The sequence below is a fragment of the Furipterus horrens genome, unplaced genomic scaffold (genome assembly GCF_987537825.1).
Source record: "Furipterus horrens unplaced genomic scaffold, mFurHor1.1.pri manual_scaffold_4, whole genome shotgun sequence".
Lineage (NCBI taxonomy): Eukaryota > Metazoa > Chordata > Mammalia > Chiroptera > Furipteridae > Furipterus > Furipterus horrens.
The window spans coordinates 66,260,171-66,277,680 of NW_028327174.1; the positions used below are offsets into that span (position 1 = coordinate 66,260,171).

At 38.9% G+C, this 17,510-nt stretch overlaps 1 protein-coding gene across 1 annotated transcript in view; it reads right to left on the bottom strand.

The window, feature by feature from the left end:
* The window catches only part of CPM (carboxypeptidase M), an 87,137-nt gene that overhangs the window by 4,560 nt on the left and 65,067 nt on the right, over window positions 1-17,510 (bottom strand). Inside the window, exons 5-8 of the mRNA XM_090273589.1 lie at window positions 17,159-17,343; window positions 16,269-16,439; window positions 13,430-13,582; window positions 1,530-1,678 (exon numbers count right to left, since the gene is read on the bottom strand). Coding sequence (XP_090129715.1) covers window positions 1,530-1,678; window positions 13,430-13,582; window positions 16,269-16,439; window positions 17,159-17,343 — 658 coding nt within the window. The remainder of the gene's footprint in view (window positions 1-1,529; window positions 1,679-13,429; window positions 13,583-16,268; window positions 16,440-17,158; window positions 17,344-17,510) is intronic.

Consider the following 17,510-nt stretch of genomic DNA (forward strand, 5'->3'; position numbering starts at 1 on the left):
ATTCTTTTCTCAAATTATTCCATTCTCCTTGCAACTGATCTAAGTATACAAGTTTATTGCTTCCTTAGAATGTTTTAATTTTACCTGGTTTTGTTCATATGAGTCTGAATCTTCAGCTAGATTTTGTTGTTTTTGTTGAGGGAAATGATCAGGAAAAGTAGAACAAATCCTAACTAATTGTAGTCATGTCCACTGAGAAATGCTTTTATTATATATCATGAAGAGAGAAAAGAATGGGGAAGAACGTTTACATAACCATTAACTGGTGTGTATATCAGCCATTCATTGCAGCTTCCAAAGTCTTGCCTTCCCATCTCGTCCTAGAACTGGTAGCTGACGCCAACATGTCCTACATTAGTCTAATTAGTTGGAAATAAACTATTTATAACTATTCTATAAGGGTGTGACTTATTTATGGGAGTACATAAAAATAATTTAGATCCACTACAAGGAAAACCCTTATTTTCATAGAACGGAAATGTCACAGTAAATTAAACATAGAGTCACAGTGAGCTGAGGTTATCCAGTGGGTTCTGTCCACTCAGTGGGAGGAGAGATTCTTAAGAAGCAAATCAGCAATTGATGAGCTCCACTGCTGGGCACTGTAGGAATAATCTGTGAAGCAGGGAGGCTCTGAATTCTATAGTTTTAAAAACTAAAAACCATGGCCTTTATTATGTCTTAAAAATGAAAGTAATGAAACACAAAGCCAGTTTTTCCTGCAGAATAGACTACCTGCTCCTAGGAGTAGCTCTGCTCAGAACAACTGCTATGGTTGGCATTAGACCCACTTAACAAAGCAGAAGAATCTTGAATTTCCTAGAGAAAAGTCATATCATCAAAGAGTAAGAGGCCCAATCTGGCCACTAAATCAGGTACTTATCCATTTAGTTCATTTGCATAAACCAACTTGGGCTCAAAGTAGTCCATGCATCCTTCCAGGAAGAAATGACTCAGAAACACACCTTAAATTAGAATTAAAACCTGGAACTTCACTTGCATTGATTGGAAAACTCACCATCATTTGCTTATGAAAGGACTGCAAAATATGTTTATCACTTGCTTAATATAGTAAAAATTCATGGATCAAATTTTATTTCTAATAAACCCTAAAGAAATATTGTCCAAATTATTTTTTAATAGCAGAAATTATGTTTCATGTGATGGGTATTCAAATGGTATTTTATAAAGCTTGCAAGCACTCTGGCTACATTTGTTTAATTTTTTTTTTACTATAAATAAGGTTTGTTCCATTTTTTAATCATAAAAAGCATTATAAGAAATAAGAGAGATTGGCTTTTATTAAAAAATTGCCAGTTGGAAAAAACATGATTTTTTTGTTGTTGTTCCTATTATGTTTATCTCTTTCAGTCCTTGCCAAAGGCAAGTCTGATGTCATTTTTTTCTTTATGACCTTATTCACTGTACTACGTTTGGACTCTCCAGACTTATTTTACATTCCTTTTGGATGAGGAAGTAATGTGAGTTTTGTAATATTTTAAGAACAATAACTAGAACTGTATACTTACATTTAATGTATATGACCCAGGCAAGAGAAGGAGGTAATACTCTCCAAATTTGTTGGTTTTATAGGGGCAGATATGTTTTCTGTCTTGGACTTCTACAATTACATTGGGTAATGGATTTCCCTCGTGATCAAAAACTCGACCCTTCAGACCTGTAAGACAAAAAGAGAATTAAATGTAAATATTTTATTTTATGGCCTATGAAAAAAAATCTTATAATTATTTAAGTAAAATATGCCCAATGTTTATTAGCTTTTCTGAGTTAATAAAATGTTTGAAAAGGAGAACTTTTTTAGATGGTTGAGAAATAATTGACATATAACATATTAGTTTCAGGTATACAACATAATGATTTGATATATGTGTATATTGTGAAATAATCATTACAATATGTCTGGTTAACATAGTTATAATTTTTTTCTTAAGATGTACTCTCTTAGCAAATTTCAAATTACAATACAGTATTCCTAACTATATTCATTATACTGTACATTACGTCTTTCCAGGACTTATTTATTTTGGAACTGGAAGTTTGTACATTTTGACCACTTTCATATATTCCTCCCACCACTCCCTTCGGCATCTACCAATCTATTTTCTGTATCTCTGAGTTTAAGTTCATTTTTTTTTTTTGTTTGCTTGGTTTACTTTAGATTCCACATAGGTGAGATCATATGGTATTTGTCTTTCTCACTTTGCATAATGCCCTCAAGGTTCATCCATGTTGCAAATGGCAAGATTTTATTCTTTTTTTATGCCTGGATAATATTCCATTGTAAATAATTATATACCACATTTTCTTTATTCATCTATTGATGGACACTTAGGTTGCTTCCATGTCTTGGCTATTGTAAGAAATGCTGCAGTGAACATGGGGGGTGCAGACACCTTTCAAATTAGTGTTTTCACCCAGTAGTAGAAATGCTGGATCATATAGTAGTTCTGTTTTAACTTTTTGAGGAACCTCCATACTGTTTTCTGTAGTGGCTGCACCAATTTACATTTCCACTAACAGTGTACAAGGGTTCCCCTTTCTCCACATCTTTGCCAACACTTGTTATTTTTTGTCTTTTTGGTAATAGCCATTCTAACAGTTGTAAGGTAATAACTTCACTGTGGTTTTTATTTGCTTTTCCCTGATGACTAGTGACATTGTACATCTTTTTATGTACCTGTTGGCTATTATTCTTCTTTGGAAAAAATCTCTATTCAGATCCCCTGCCAATTTTTTAGATTGTTTTTTTTTCTTTCGCTATTGAGTTGTATGCGATCTTTATATATTTTGAATTTTAACCCTTCATCAGATATATGCTTTTCAAATATTTTCTCCCATTCAGTAGGTTGCCTTTTAATTTTGTTCCTAGTTTCCTTCGCTGTGCAGAAGATTTTTAGTTTGATGTAGTCCCATTTCTTTAAGTTTTCTTTTTTGCCTTTGTTTATGGTGTCAGGTCAAAAAAATTATCACCAAACTGATGTCAAGATGCTTACTGCCTGTTTTCTTCTAGTAGTATTACAGTTTCTGGTCTTATATTCAAGCCTTTAATCAATATTGAGTTAATTATTGTGTGCACTGTTAAACAGTGGTCCAGTTTCATTCTTTTACATGTGGCTGCCCAGATTTCCCAGCACCATTTATTGAAGAGATTTTCCTTTCCCATTGTACATTCTTGGCTCCTGTCCTAAGTAAACTGACCATATATGTATAAGTGGTTTCCGATCTCTATTCTGTTCTGTTGATCTATGTGTCTGTTTTTAAACCAATACCATACTGTTTTGATTACTATAGCTTTGTATTATAGTTTGAAATCAGGGAGCATGATGCTTGTTAATCTTTCTCAGATTGCTTTGGCTGTTTTGGGGTCTTTTGTGGTTCCATTGAAGTTTTAGGATTTTATGTTCTATTTCAGTGAAAAATACCATTGAAATTTTGGTATGGGATTAAAAGAATCTGTAGATAGCTTTGGAGAGTATGGACATTTAAAAAATATTCTTCCTATCCATGACCATGGCATGTCTTTCCATTTATTTACATCTTCTTCAATTTCTTTCATTAGTGTCTTAAGGTTTCAGACTATGCGTCTTTCACTTCCTTGGTTATATTATTCCTAGGTATTTTATTCTTTTGGAAGCAGTGGTGTGTAAGTGGGATAGTTTTCTTGATAATTTTATAATTGTATAGAAATGCAACAGGTTTTTGTATGTTGATTTTGTACCCTGCAGCTTTACTAAGTTTGTTTACTATTTCTAACAGTTTTTTTGTGTGGAGTCTTTAGAGTTTTCTATATATATGCTACATCACTTGCAAATAAGGATACTTCTGGTCAAGATAGAGGCATAGGTAAAAACAGCTTGCCTCCTCACACAACCACATCAGAATTACAACTAAAGTATAAAACAACCATCACTCAGAAATTGAGTTGAGTAGAAGTCTCACAACTATGGAACTAAACCAAATTCATTCAGACTAGTAGGAGGGCATGGAGATGTAAAATTGGCTGGTCCCACATTCACGTGTGGTGCATAAAAATTCAGGAGGGATATCTCAGGAGCGAGGAGTCCCAGCCCCACACCAGGCCCCCCAGACTATGGTTCCAGTCCCTATAACTTCTGGCTACAAAAACTAGTGGGAATTGAGTTGGTGGAAGAAACTACTGGTGTCCCAAGCAGTTCCTCTTAAGTAACTCACACAAACTTACTCAGACTCAGTCCCTCTGAGCTCTGGCGCCGAAGTACCACTTGAAAGGCGCCAGTGGCATACAAGGTAGAACTGAAGTATCTGGCATCAAGGCGAGAGCTGGGAGTCAGCTTTCCCCCAGACATAAATGCAGGAAGAGGCCACTGACCCTCTTCTGAACCCTCCCTCCACAGAGCCACAGATTCCATAGGTGGGTGCCATATCTGAAACTCCATCAACCTGGCTAACACTGTTTGCCCTGCCCTGGAGATCCCCTGAGGCTCCATCCCACCCAACTTACAGCTATTAACAGTGGCTTCCCCATATGAATGGCTGGTCTTGGCTGATACTTCACAACTTTCTAAATCCTCACAAGCAACAGCTGGCCTCAGTGAACCTCTACCCTCCCTACCTCTTGCTAAATGGCTCCATGCCTGACACTAGCAGCAGCCAGGCTAGATTCACAGCTCAACTTCCTGGGAATCACCAAGCCTAGCACAAGTAGCAGCTATCTCAGGTTGCTTTATAGCACTTGCAGAGTGGCCCTGGGCAAAACACAGATTGGGGATGAACTTGGCCTTCACCACCTGGGAAACCCCAGAGCTTGTGCACTCAGTGGAGAGCTACAGACCATGTCAGAACACCACCACCCTGCCCGTGGTGATCCTCCATGGAGGGCAGAGGTGCTGCTCAGTGGTCACAGACAGTCCTTGCAGCTGACTGGCCTTGGTAAATCCCTCCCCTTGACTTGCAAAAAGCAATAAAGGCTCAACTACAAAAGGAGGGTGTACTCAGCCGACAGGGCCAGCACACCATGAGTACCCAGCTTGGCTGATAGGGGAGGCTGTATCACTGGACCCTATAGGACATCTACTACATTATGCCACACTACAAAGACATGAAGTCATAGCAGCTCTACCTGATACATAGAAACAAACACAAGGAGGCTATCAAAATGAGCAGACAAATAAACATGGCCAAATAAAAGAACAGATCAAAAGTCTAGAAAAAGAACTAAGCAGAAGAGAAATAAGCAATCTATCAGATGCAGAGTTTAAAACACTGATTATAAGGATGCTCAAGGAACTTAGTGAAGACCTCAACAGCATAAAAAACATCCAGTCAGAAGTGAATGATACACTAATTGAAATAAAGAACAATTTACAGGGAAAAACAATAGAGTGGATGAAGCTGAGAATCAAATAAATGATTTTTAACATAAGGAAGCAAAAAAAAAAACCAATCAGAACAACAAGAAGAAAAAGAATCCAAAAAACAAGGATAATGTAAACAGCTTCTCGGACAACTTCAAGCGTTCCAACATTCATGTCATAGGGATGCCAGAAGGAAAAGAGATAGAGCAAGAAATTGGAAATATATTTGAAAAAATAATGAAAGAAAACTTCCCTAATTTGGTGAAGGAAATAGACATGCAAATCTAGGAAGCGCAGAGAGTCCCAAACAAAATGGATGCAAAGAGGCCCACTTTAAGAGGCATCATAATTAAAATGAATCAAAGGGCAGATAAAGAGCTCCCCAGACAAGAAAAAGGTAAAGAAGTTCATCATCACCAAACCATTAATATATAAAATGTTAAAGGGACTTATTTAAGAAAAATAAGATCAAAACCATGAACAATAAAACAGCAATAAATACATTATCTATCAATAATTGAATCTAAAAACAAACTAAGCAAATAAGAATAAAGACAGAATCATAGATATGGAGAACATTTTAATGATTTCCAGATGGGAGTGGGGTATGGGGGTATGGGTGAAGAGATGAGGGGTTAATAAATACAAATAGGTAGTTACAGAATAGCCATGGGAATGTAAAGTGCAGTATAGGAAATGGAGTAGTCAAAGAACTTATATGCATGAACCTTGGACATGAACCATGGTGTGAGGATTGCCTGAGAAAATGGGGGTGCTTGGTGGAGGGGGGCAAAGGGTGAAAAATGGGACAGCTATAATATAATCAATAAAATATAATTAAAAAACAAATAGTGATATTTTATTTCTTCCTTTCTGAATGGACGCTTTTATTTATTTATTTTTCTTGTATAATTGCTATGGCTACAACTTCCAGTACTAGGCTGAATAAAAGTAGCAAGAATGGATATTCTTGTCTTGTTCCTGATTTTAGGGGAAAAGCTTTCAGCTTCTTACCATTGAATACGTTAGCTGAGGGATTGTCATATCTGGCCTTTATTATGTTGAGGTATACACACTTTGTTGAGAGTTTTTATCATAATGGATATATTAAATTTTATTAAATACTTTTTCTGTATTTATTGAGATGATCATGATTGTTATCTTTTATTTTGTTAAAGTGGTGTATCACATTCACTGTATTGTGGATGTTGAACTACCCTTGCATCCCTGGAATAAATCCCACTTGATTATGGGATATGGTTTCTTTTAATATATTGTTCAATTCAGTTTGCTAATATTTTGCTGAGGATTTTTGCACCTCTGTTCATTAGGGATATTGACTTGTAATTTTTTTTGTGTGTGTGTATCCTTTTCCTCTTTTGGCATCAGTGTAATGAGGGCCTTATAAATTGAGTTTCAGAGCATTTCCTCTTCTTTATTTTGGAAGAGTTAAAGACAGATTGGTATTCTTTTTAAAGTATTAGATAGAATTCACTAGTGAAGCCATCTGGTCCTGAGCTTTTGTTTTTTGGAAGATATTTGTTTACTGATTTATTCTCCTTACTAGTAAAAGGTCTGTTCACACTTTTCTGTTTCTTCATGATTCACTCTTGATATGTTTCTAGGAATTTAACCATTTTTTCTAGGTTGTCCAATTTTTTGGTGTATAATTGTTCATAGTAGTCTCTTATGTGCCCTGGCTGGTTTGGCTCAGTGAATTGAGCGTCGGCCTGCGAGCTAAGTGTCACTGGTTCGATCTTCCAGTCAGGGTACATCAGAGAAGGAAAACTCTGAGTCCAAAAAACCTCCACTGCCTTGCGGCGTACCTCTTCAGGGGAAAGGCTAAGGGAGTAAACCCCGACAGAAAATCCGGAGCCGGAGTCCCTAAGGCGGTTTGACGTTGTAGTCAACACCGGCAACTCCTGTGGCGCAGCTGAAGCCAAGCTGTATTGACTCCGTCTTTCCCTTGGATCCTTCAGCTGCGAAGAGAGGGGGGGTCTGCTGCATGGGCAACAGCAGACCCTCCATATCACCCTGCCCAGGCTCTGTAGCTTCAGCTTCACTGGAGAGGACACTCCAGCGTCATCGCAAGATGTCGATTCAACACGGGAGGAGACAGATACCGTGTCACTCCCGAGTCGGACTGCACAGCCATTCTCGGCGGTGCAGATAGACTCTTAAGAAGCTACACCATCGTCTCTCGAGACGGACGGCTGCCGACGAGTCTCTTATGGTTCTTTGTATTTCTGAGGTATCACTTGTAATGTCTTCTCTTATATTTTATAGTTTATTTAGTCTACCTTTTATCTTGGTGAGTCTAACTAACAGTTTATCAATTTTGCTTATCTTTTCAAACAGCCAGCTCTTAATTTAATTGATCCTTTTTTTTTCTTTTTTAGTTTCTATTTCATTTATTTCTTCTGATATTTTGTTCTTTCTTTCTTCTAACTTTGGGCTTAGTTCATTCTTCTTTTACTACTTCTTTGAGGTGCAAAGTTAGGTTGTTTAAAACCTTTAAGTCTCTTAACATAGGCATTTTATTGCTACGAGCTGCTTTTACTGCATCCCATATATTTTGGTATATTGTATTTCTGTTTTCATTTGTTTCAAGGTATTTTTAAAAATTTATCTTGATTTTATCTTTAACCCATTGGTTGTTCAGTAATGTGATTCATCTCCACACATTTGTGAATTTTCCGATTTTCTTCTTGTAATTAATTTCTAGTTTTATGAGGTCTGTCTGGAGAAAGTCCAGCCATTGTTAATCTAATGAGAATGGTTTGTACAACATCAACGTAATCTGACAGCCAAGGAAAGTGGACTGGAATGTACATCCGTGAACAATGATGACTTCACTGTACTAGTTAATGGGAATTGTAGACACCATTGAGTGAGCATGTGTACTGTGTGACCATCTCATTAAATATGACTGAGCATGTAGAGCAATGAATCTGCATCAAATTTTGCATTAAGCTTGAACATTTCTCCAGGGAAACTATTCAGATGATTCAGAAGACTGCCACTATGGGCAACTGGTGATTTGCAGCTTCATCATGAAAACACACCCACCCACTCATGCATCACGTCTTTTGCAGAGTTTTTTGGCGAAACATTAAATCACCCAGGTGACTCAGCCCCCCTATAGCCCAGATTTGGCCCCCTGTGACTTCTGGCTTTTCCCAAAACTAAACTCACCTTTTGAAAGGGAAGAGACTTTAGACCATTGATGAGATTCAGGAAAATACAGCAGGGCAGCTGATGGTAATTGGGAGAACTGTGTGAAGTCCCAAGATGTCTACTTTGAAAGGGACTGAGGTATCAGTGTCCCGTGTACAATGTTGCTTGTATCTTCTTTAATAAATGTGTCTATTTTTCACAGTATGCAGGTGGATACTTTCCGGACAGACCTTGTATATCCTTTATATCCTTAGGTAGTACCCAATCACAAACATCAGTAATAATTTAGTAACCCTATTATACATTTATTTTTGGGATTCAGTGGCATTCTTTGAAAGATATTTTTATTGTGCCCTTCTTAGCAGGTCCTTTGATACATTAGATAAATACACCATAGCTTGGTGTGACAGAAAGAATGAGGTCAGTTCTCAATTTGAATCACAGCTCCCCAGCCACTAAACATTCTGAAACCTCAATTTCATCACCTGTAATTTGGGAACAATATATACCACCTTCCCGGATGGTCCTGAAGATTAAACACAGTAACACAATAGGTGGCTGAACAAATATTAATACTTTTCTTTAAAAAAAAACAAATCTTGATCAGTCCATATTTTTTTCTTAATCCTTTTCTTATTTGGATAAGAAAAACTATACAAAGGAACAGAAAGAATGTAGCTATATAAATTTGTAGTTGAGACAAATACTGGGTAAGTTTCTGGAATGTCAATTCAACTTTGTTCCAGCAAAGGCAGGAATATGTGACGGAAGAAGCTATGCATATTTCTTCCTCCTTTGGGACTCTGAACTAGCTCATCTTCCCGCCACTTAGAAAATTTGTGCATTTGAGCAACATAGCTTGTGGTAGAGGTGTTGTCTGTCAGCATCTTTTGTATTTTCCATACACTTGTACAAAACCAATCAGATCAAACAAAACAAAAAGCAAACTCAAAAAAATAAAAATTACCTTTGTAACTGACTTAATACCATCCTTTAAGATCTAAGATAATGCTGAAACATAATTCAGGATGCTAATAATGAGTAGTTGGCAGAAGACACCAAGAGAAAAAATGACATGGTCCTTTAAAAAAGAGCGGCAAATTCCTTCTTGGCGAGAATTGGTTATACTTGAATAGAAAATAGTTCAATTTTCACATAAATAGTGTTTTTGGATGACCTTAGGTACCCAAATGACACCCATATATTAGCATGTGTCACAACTGAACAAAGATTTCAAGTGACCTGTAGTCTGCCTATCCTCAAATATGGAGAAAATAGGAAGAATTTGGATTTAGGAGAATCACTAAGATCTTCATATTCCAGTTTGATCCTCATTAACTATCCTCTAAAAATCCAAAAATTCATTTCCTTTTGACCCTTACCCAAACCAAGACACAGTTCTCCAAGCTAGGGAAGGCTGGGGTATTTGAATATCACCGTTGCTGAACAAACATAGACCATGCTTAAACAAAAGCTGTCTTCATGTTTTACAGGTCTTTACAATATTCTGTCCAGGCATCACCAAGCCTTCCACTGAGATGGAAGTAATTGTTTTACCAGAAGACACGATTTATTTGTACATGTTGAAATTGAAACATTGGAAAAAGACCAGTAGATCAAAGAGATGCATAGAGAGCCAGTACTATTCCATCAGGGGAACAAAAAGTAAAATTTTGAAAAAAAGTCCAGATAATAAACAAAGGAGAATAAAACTTGAGACTTAAATTTTGTGGCCACATGTGAAAATGAGGGAAAGAAATGTAAAGCTCTAAAGCTCTCCCTTCCTTGGAAAAGTATCAAGCTTCGTGAATGAAAAGCCTGTGTCTGACAAGAACTGGAATTCTGCATGTGCTGGGCTAATGCAGAGTCCAAGCAAGGTGGTACTCAGAGAATGCTTGTTCACTGCCTGTTCCCACCTAATGATCACTGTTGCCACCTATTCCACATCTGACAACAGATATGTATCTGTGTCCCACTGGCTTCAGCACATACCAGGTTCTCTTTGGCTAGGTTGTTTACATTTCCAGATGCTGTGGGCCATGCCCCAAAATTTGGGGTTCAGAACTGCTTTGAGGAGAGAGGACAGCAACAGGTAACACTGTGTCTTGCTCATCTTTTTTTTTTTTTTAGATTTTATTTTATTTTTAGAGAGAGGGGCAGGGAGGGAGAACGAGAGAGGGGGAGAAGCATCAATATGAGAGAGAAACACCGATCAGCTGCCTTTCACATGCCCCCAACCCAACACCTGGCTCACAACCCAGGCATGTGCCAGAACCAGGAATTCAACTGGCGACCTTTCAGTTTGTGGCACCACGCCCAGCCCACTGAGCCACACCAGCCAGGGCATGTCTTGTTTGTCTTTGCTTCTCCCCAGAGAGGGGGACAAGCATTCCAGGCCCCTAGAACTTAGACTCGGCCTTCTTTGCTATCTTGGCCTTAATGTCTACAATCTCTATTAAAATACCAATGGTATTCTTCTCAGAACTAGGACAAGTAATCCTAAAATTTATATGGAACCACAGAAGACCCTGAATAGCCAAAGAAATCTTGAGAAAAAACGTGAGAGGCATCACATTTCCTGATTTCAGACTGTACTACCAAGGTATAGTAATCAAAACAATATGGCACAACAGATACATAGATCAAAGGAGTAGAACAGAGAGCTCAGCCGTTAACTAAAACTGCAGTTTGGACAAGTGGCTTTCTCAAGGTTTTACACAGGGACAGATTACAAAACAACTTGGGCCATACCCAGGCCCCTGTCCTCTTAGCCAGGCCCTTTCATTAGAGCAAAAGGCCAAGTTAGGCCAGAGACTTCAGATGGGTCAAAATCTCAGAGACTCAGAGCATCTTAGCAAGTGGTGAAACTGGACCAGTGAATGTGACTTAGACTGACAAATATCAACAGTTTCCTTAAACCAGAACAATACCAATAAGAATGTATTTGCTCCCATCACCCACGAAGATATTCTTTGGCTATCTACTGGGCACCAATTTGAAGAGAAGCTTTCTACCAAGTAAAATAACTACATCGTATCTGTTTTGAAATAGGGTTTCATGATTAAACTAGGGGAAAAAAGCTTCTGTTTTAAACCACAAGGGGGCAGGGTTGATGTGCTAACATACATATTTTTCAGTGAGTTGTACATATCTGGTTATAGAGACAGGCAGAGAGATAACGTATTCTTTATAAAACCTAGTCTAAATGGACTTATACACCTTCCAAAATAATAATGACAATAGTCGTGCTATAGTTTGTGTATTATTTAACAGTTCACAAAGCTCCTTCACTGGCAGTATTATGTCAGCATGATACTTCAGAGCCTACCTTAATTCAGTGCTTGGTAAGGAGCCTTTACAAGTGGATCGAAATTTCTAAACTAGTGCAGTTATGTGGAGTATATTTCATGTTCAGTTGTCCTCCATTGTTGATGCTGATGAAGGAGAAATTTTAGAAAAGAATAGGCAGAGTACACAGTAAAGGATCAATATAAGTAGAAATACAACAGAAAGGAAAGTCTAGTGGAGAAATACCAGAATATTAAGTAAGAGAGGACACAAAACAAAGTTTGATGACAATTAGAAAGGAGAAGGACCAAAAATAAGCTTAATAAATATTAAGATGTTGGTGAAAAAGAAAGATGAAACTTTGTAACATCTGTCACAGGGAAACAACCTACCCCATATGTGTCTCAGCCAGTTAGACATAGCCCTGTATGTTCACCAACAATCTGTGTACTTGTGTTGGGATGAGGGGTGGGGGGCAAGGGATTTGGGACATAGGTCTGAAATGGGCTCCTCCTTTTGGAGCATCCATTTTGAGGATGTGTGTCCAAGGAAATCTCTTAATTTTTCTTGAACTCAGCCTTGAACCCCTGTGCTTCCTACTTTTCCCTCCATCAACCATTTCCATCTCCTTTTAGCAGTTGTGAAACATGCAGAAAATGACAGGAATTATGCCGCGGGCACACAATACACACCTCTTCAACACAAACATACACCCTCCACTTTGGCTTGATGTGTTAGCATCACTATTGTGCCAATTCCTGATGTTCCTTCCCCATAAACCGTTCTGAATGGAAAAAAATAAGTTTAACTCTAGCAACGCAGAAGAGCCCTCCACACCCTGCCCAAAGAGACAGACTGGTCAAATAAACGAACTATGTGTGTGTCCACCATCATCACCAGCAGAGTGCTTCTCTGGATCAGCAGCATCAGCATCACCCAGGAAGATGTTAGCCACACTCTAAGTCACACTCCGGGGGTGGGGCCTGGCAATGTGTGTTTTAACAAACCCTCCCCATGAGTTGGCCGCACATGTTTGAGAACTATCACTCTTGTTGCAGTTAGTCTGTCCATCTGTGATAAAGGCCAGTCAGCTGTCAAAAAACGAGCTGGGAGGATTCACAGTGCCAGGTCATTTGGCAGAGTGGAGGGGTAGGAGGAGTTACAACTAATGATGCTCAATCTCAATCTCAGTTCTGGAAAATTGCAAAATGGCCTGTGCAATGTTCTCTGAGTCTGTGATATTGCATGGCAGCTGGCAAGCAAACTTGGCTTTTTTCTAACTGGGTGATGATGTAACAGTAACAACCTGCTTTCCTGATCTTTTGCCTGATTTCCAGGTCATTCAATGTGTAAAATTAGAGGTACTCTGGATTTTGCATCCCCACATTAAAATAACATACACCGTACTTTCTCTTGTATGAACTTATGGGCATGGCATTTCTCACATGCAGCAGATGTTCATACATAGAGAATTCTCAACCATTAGTTCTGGTACAAAAATGAAGCTGTACCTAGGAGACACAAATAGGAGCTTGCATTTTCTCAATCAGAGGCTCGGCTAAGATGTTATATTTTCTGTTATGAGTAATTAATAAGAAAATCTCACAAACCTAGGTGCACCTGTTTTATGTATTCAATCAACGAGGCTTTGTTGGACTCCCAGAAGAGTGGAAGCTTCTCCTCACGAGGATATTTACAGCATGACAGCTCCAATGTAATTTCAAAACACTGGGCCCAGACGTAATTATAATCTTGCATTCCACCTAAACACAAGCATATTTAATATTTTTTAAGGTCTAAAATTGGAATGGAGCCAAGTGTCCCATACCTTGAGGACAAGTGAACCAGACAGTTGCAAGGAAAAGACATGTAAACAGGAAAAGATGATTTTGACATTAGCATATAAAATCAGGGCTTGACAATTTACTAGCCAGGCATGACCAGGCAATCCTAAATATCCCCATATGGCTAACTAGATCACAGCTGATTGAAGTACGACTGCATAAAATTCAGTGAGGCGTAGGGGAACAGTTCTATTTTGTAATCGTACATTACGAAAAGGATTCTTCAAATTATATTTCTTTCCTAAATTACACTTTAAACAGCTGTACACTACAGTGAGACTTATTTAAAAATATTCCTATAACCCATTTATAAATACATTTACTACATGAAGCTAAGTACACTAATTTGGAGGAATAATCATGGCCAATGCCTAGTGAGTGCTCACTATTGCTGGGTACGGTTTGAAGAGCTTTGTATCAACTCATGGAAGCCTCACAGCAATTATTACCCATATTTTGCAGATGAGGATACTTAATCACAGATGATAAGGGATTCCAGCCAGGCGATGACAGATGAGCGCACAGGCTCCTGCTCAAGACCCCATGCTCTTACCCATGACATCGAACTGCTTCTGGGAAGGAAAAAAGGGTGCTGGCTGACTCCTGAGAGGGGAGAGGCCCAGCCTCTGGTGCTTCGGGGTTGCCATTGCCCTGCTCACTTTCCAGTTCTTACCTTCGGAGAATCTGCTTTCAAAGGGTTATGATCATATTTCATATTTTCTAAGATGCAAAACTTCATATTTTAAAATCTCTGAATTGGGATGCGTCTTAAATTTCATGGTTGAAAAACATCATTGTGTCATTAGTTTGCCTGGAAATATTTTTTTCTTTCTTTCTCAGTTGTACATTGTATTTTACAAATCAATGCCACTTTGGATTTGACGAAATAGAGTAACTTTGAAAGAAGTAGTTTGTGCCATATTTCATTTTGTTGTACTTGATATCTGCCCAGTGAAATATGTATTCTCAGCTATATCAGGGTATTTGGGAAGTACAGAAGTAGAAAATAATTTTGTGCTAAAACATGGTCAAAATATTGATAAATTAAAATATTATTTGTATATTAAGTAGTATCTATGTAGGTCCAGATTCTAGCCAGGAAGAATTTCTCTGTCCTTTCTATTTTTTAATAAGAGTTTTGTATTTCTCTTTGACCTTATTTTCACCATGAAATATGAGGAGAAAAAAATGGAGAAAGAAACAAAACACAAGCCCTTGGCGGATGGCTGCGTCCCAGGTAGATAGAATTCACATGGTAAACAGGTGTGCAAAGCATGCAGAATTGAGAATGCTGGGTGTGGGGAGTGTGTGCACCTCTGTATAAGGCCTCAGGCCTGGCTGACAAAACCTCTAGGCTGAACTGGAATGCTTTGTTTTAAGCTCCTTAAAGTAGCTGGTTCTGCCTGCCTTTTTTTTTCAGAAGGATACACAGCTTGCACATAGGCACACTTGGGAACAATTCCTGACAGCAAGATTGGGTTCTGAGCTAAGTTCCCACATCTGGATCTGTGTTGAAATTTACACACAGTGTATGTGAAGGACAGCTCTGCCATTGGGGTCTATGCTTATTTACATTATCTGGAAAGCTGGCAGAAAGCCGCCCAGACACAAAAGGACCAACTTATGCAAGACTACTTGATAGCCTATGCACCCAAAGTAACAACTGCGGAAGTGTCCTGTATGCAGAAATGTGGCCTGAAGCTTGCTCTTGGGAGGCTTAGGCAAACCAGCCTCAAAGGGGGACATTTTCCACTGGGGCCATGGAAATCCAGATCCAGCCCACCGTCTTCCTTCACATCCTTCCATCTTCCTCCTATTATCTCTCAGTTCCCAGACTAGAACGAGTTCTCTGACATCCCTGGGCTTCTGCTTCTATTATTCCTTCTGATAAGAGCATCCCTGCTCCCATGTTCCCTGCCTGGCAGTTTCCTTACCTCCCCTCCCTCACCTGGCCATCCTATTCTAAGGTTGGAAAACAGGAGGCTCCCTCCCACTGTATCCAGCCTGAAGAGCTCTTTTGGTTAGCCTGCAAAGTAGTTTTAAAATCATGAGACTTCAGGTACAAATCCAGCTTGTTTTACAAACTGGAAGATCTGGCAATACTGGGACCCACTGTGGCACAGCAATAATTAACCGGATGTCAGGAGCAGCTGTCCCCACTAGATAAGACAGACATAAGCTTTCAATTTCTCCCAGGTCTTCATCAATCCCTACTGTATTTTCGTTTTACACTCTGGTACCTGGTACCTTTTCTAAATCTCTATTTTTATTCTAATTACACTGCTATAACAATTATTTATTTGCATGTCGCTCTTCTCTATTAAACTTGGGGGTGAAGATCTGTTTCCTGCTCATCTTTCTGGGCACAGTTTCTGACTCAGAGTAGGAAAAAACTGCACAAGTATCTGAGTGAATGAAGGCAGCCTTGGCAGTGAGAAACACGTCTAAGCACCTCTCCCATGGCCAGTCACCTCCATGGCTCCTGTGACTGAAGGGAGTGCACTGTGCCTGACAAACTTATGACAACCACTGGGGTCATCAAAAACCAGCTGGTACCTCTGGGTGCAGGCAATAAGGAGCATGACAGAAATGGAGAGAAACTCACCTTTGAGTGGATACCAAAAGTATCCATTTGTAATCCCATTAAGGAAGTTCATTTTATTTTTACACTGATCTCCTTTCTTCATGTTGAGATTTCTTGAAGCATAGGTATTTGCAAGATATTCAAAAACATCATCATCAGGAGTTAAGCTCCGGGAGTGTGATGTCCCAGTTGCTGCACATGGAAGAGAAACCAAGACCTTTTCATTGACAATGGAGTTAGAGGGAGCACACAATGCCGTATGAGCAAATACATCATCACATCCCATTCAAAAGCTCTAGTTTCCTAGAGAGAAAACCTTTACCCTCTTCCACGAATGCTCCCTCCACTCTATTCCTACTGTCTAATGAACACACACAAGGTGACATCACACAGGGTAAGCCATCTACAAATCCAAACTCCTCCTAAATCCACTTAAGAGTTAAATATCCTTGTAGTCACTCTTGCTAATTTCTGGAGGTCAGTTAAGTTTCCTTTTGTTCTATAGGAGTTAAATGAAGCCACCAAAATATTTTAAGTCCTTGGTAGATACCTCATACTGCAGAATCTTAAGAGTAGTCAGCAATTATTACTCATATGATTAGCAAAGAAAGGTGAATTCTAGTTTTCTTTTCTCTTAGCCATGTTACCTTTTGTGAGAGAACCTAAATCCCAATTTTACTGTTTCACCAGTGACTGTCAAGTAATCCTTTTGTTGCCTGTCCATTCAGCCATACTATCCATCTACCATTTATAAATTGTAGGAAGGATGGCTCAGGGTTGAGAAAATGAGGCTCTTTCTACCCCTGCCAGAGAACTTAAGTGAGGAGGACCGTTTATCCCCATCCAGAATCAGAGAGTGTACAGTTTCACTCTGGACTTAGAAAGCCAGAGCTGGGCCCATGTTTGCTTACCTGCAACACCATTATCAAATGGGTAACTGGCCACCAGGGCACCGCCGTGGAGGTTTGCAGAGAGGACAAATGTCTCTGTTTTCAGCCACTCCATGACTGCCACAGTTTCAGGCTGCCTTGATACATTATTAAATTCAAAAGCATCAGGGAAATTTCTATTCAGGTCATAGAAGTTACCATTTTCCCTTGAAAAGAAAGAATTTTTTAGGGTTTACTGGTGGTATGTGAAGGATTAGATTCATGCAATGTGTGAACCTTTTGTTTGGGCTCCGGGTGTGATGGATGCTTGCCTTGGCCACCTCTAGTGAACCACACCTAGCATTCCCACAATATGTAGTCCCCATCTTGTGTG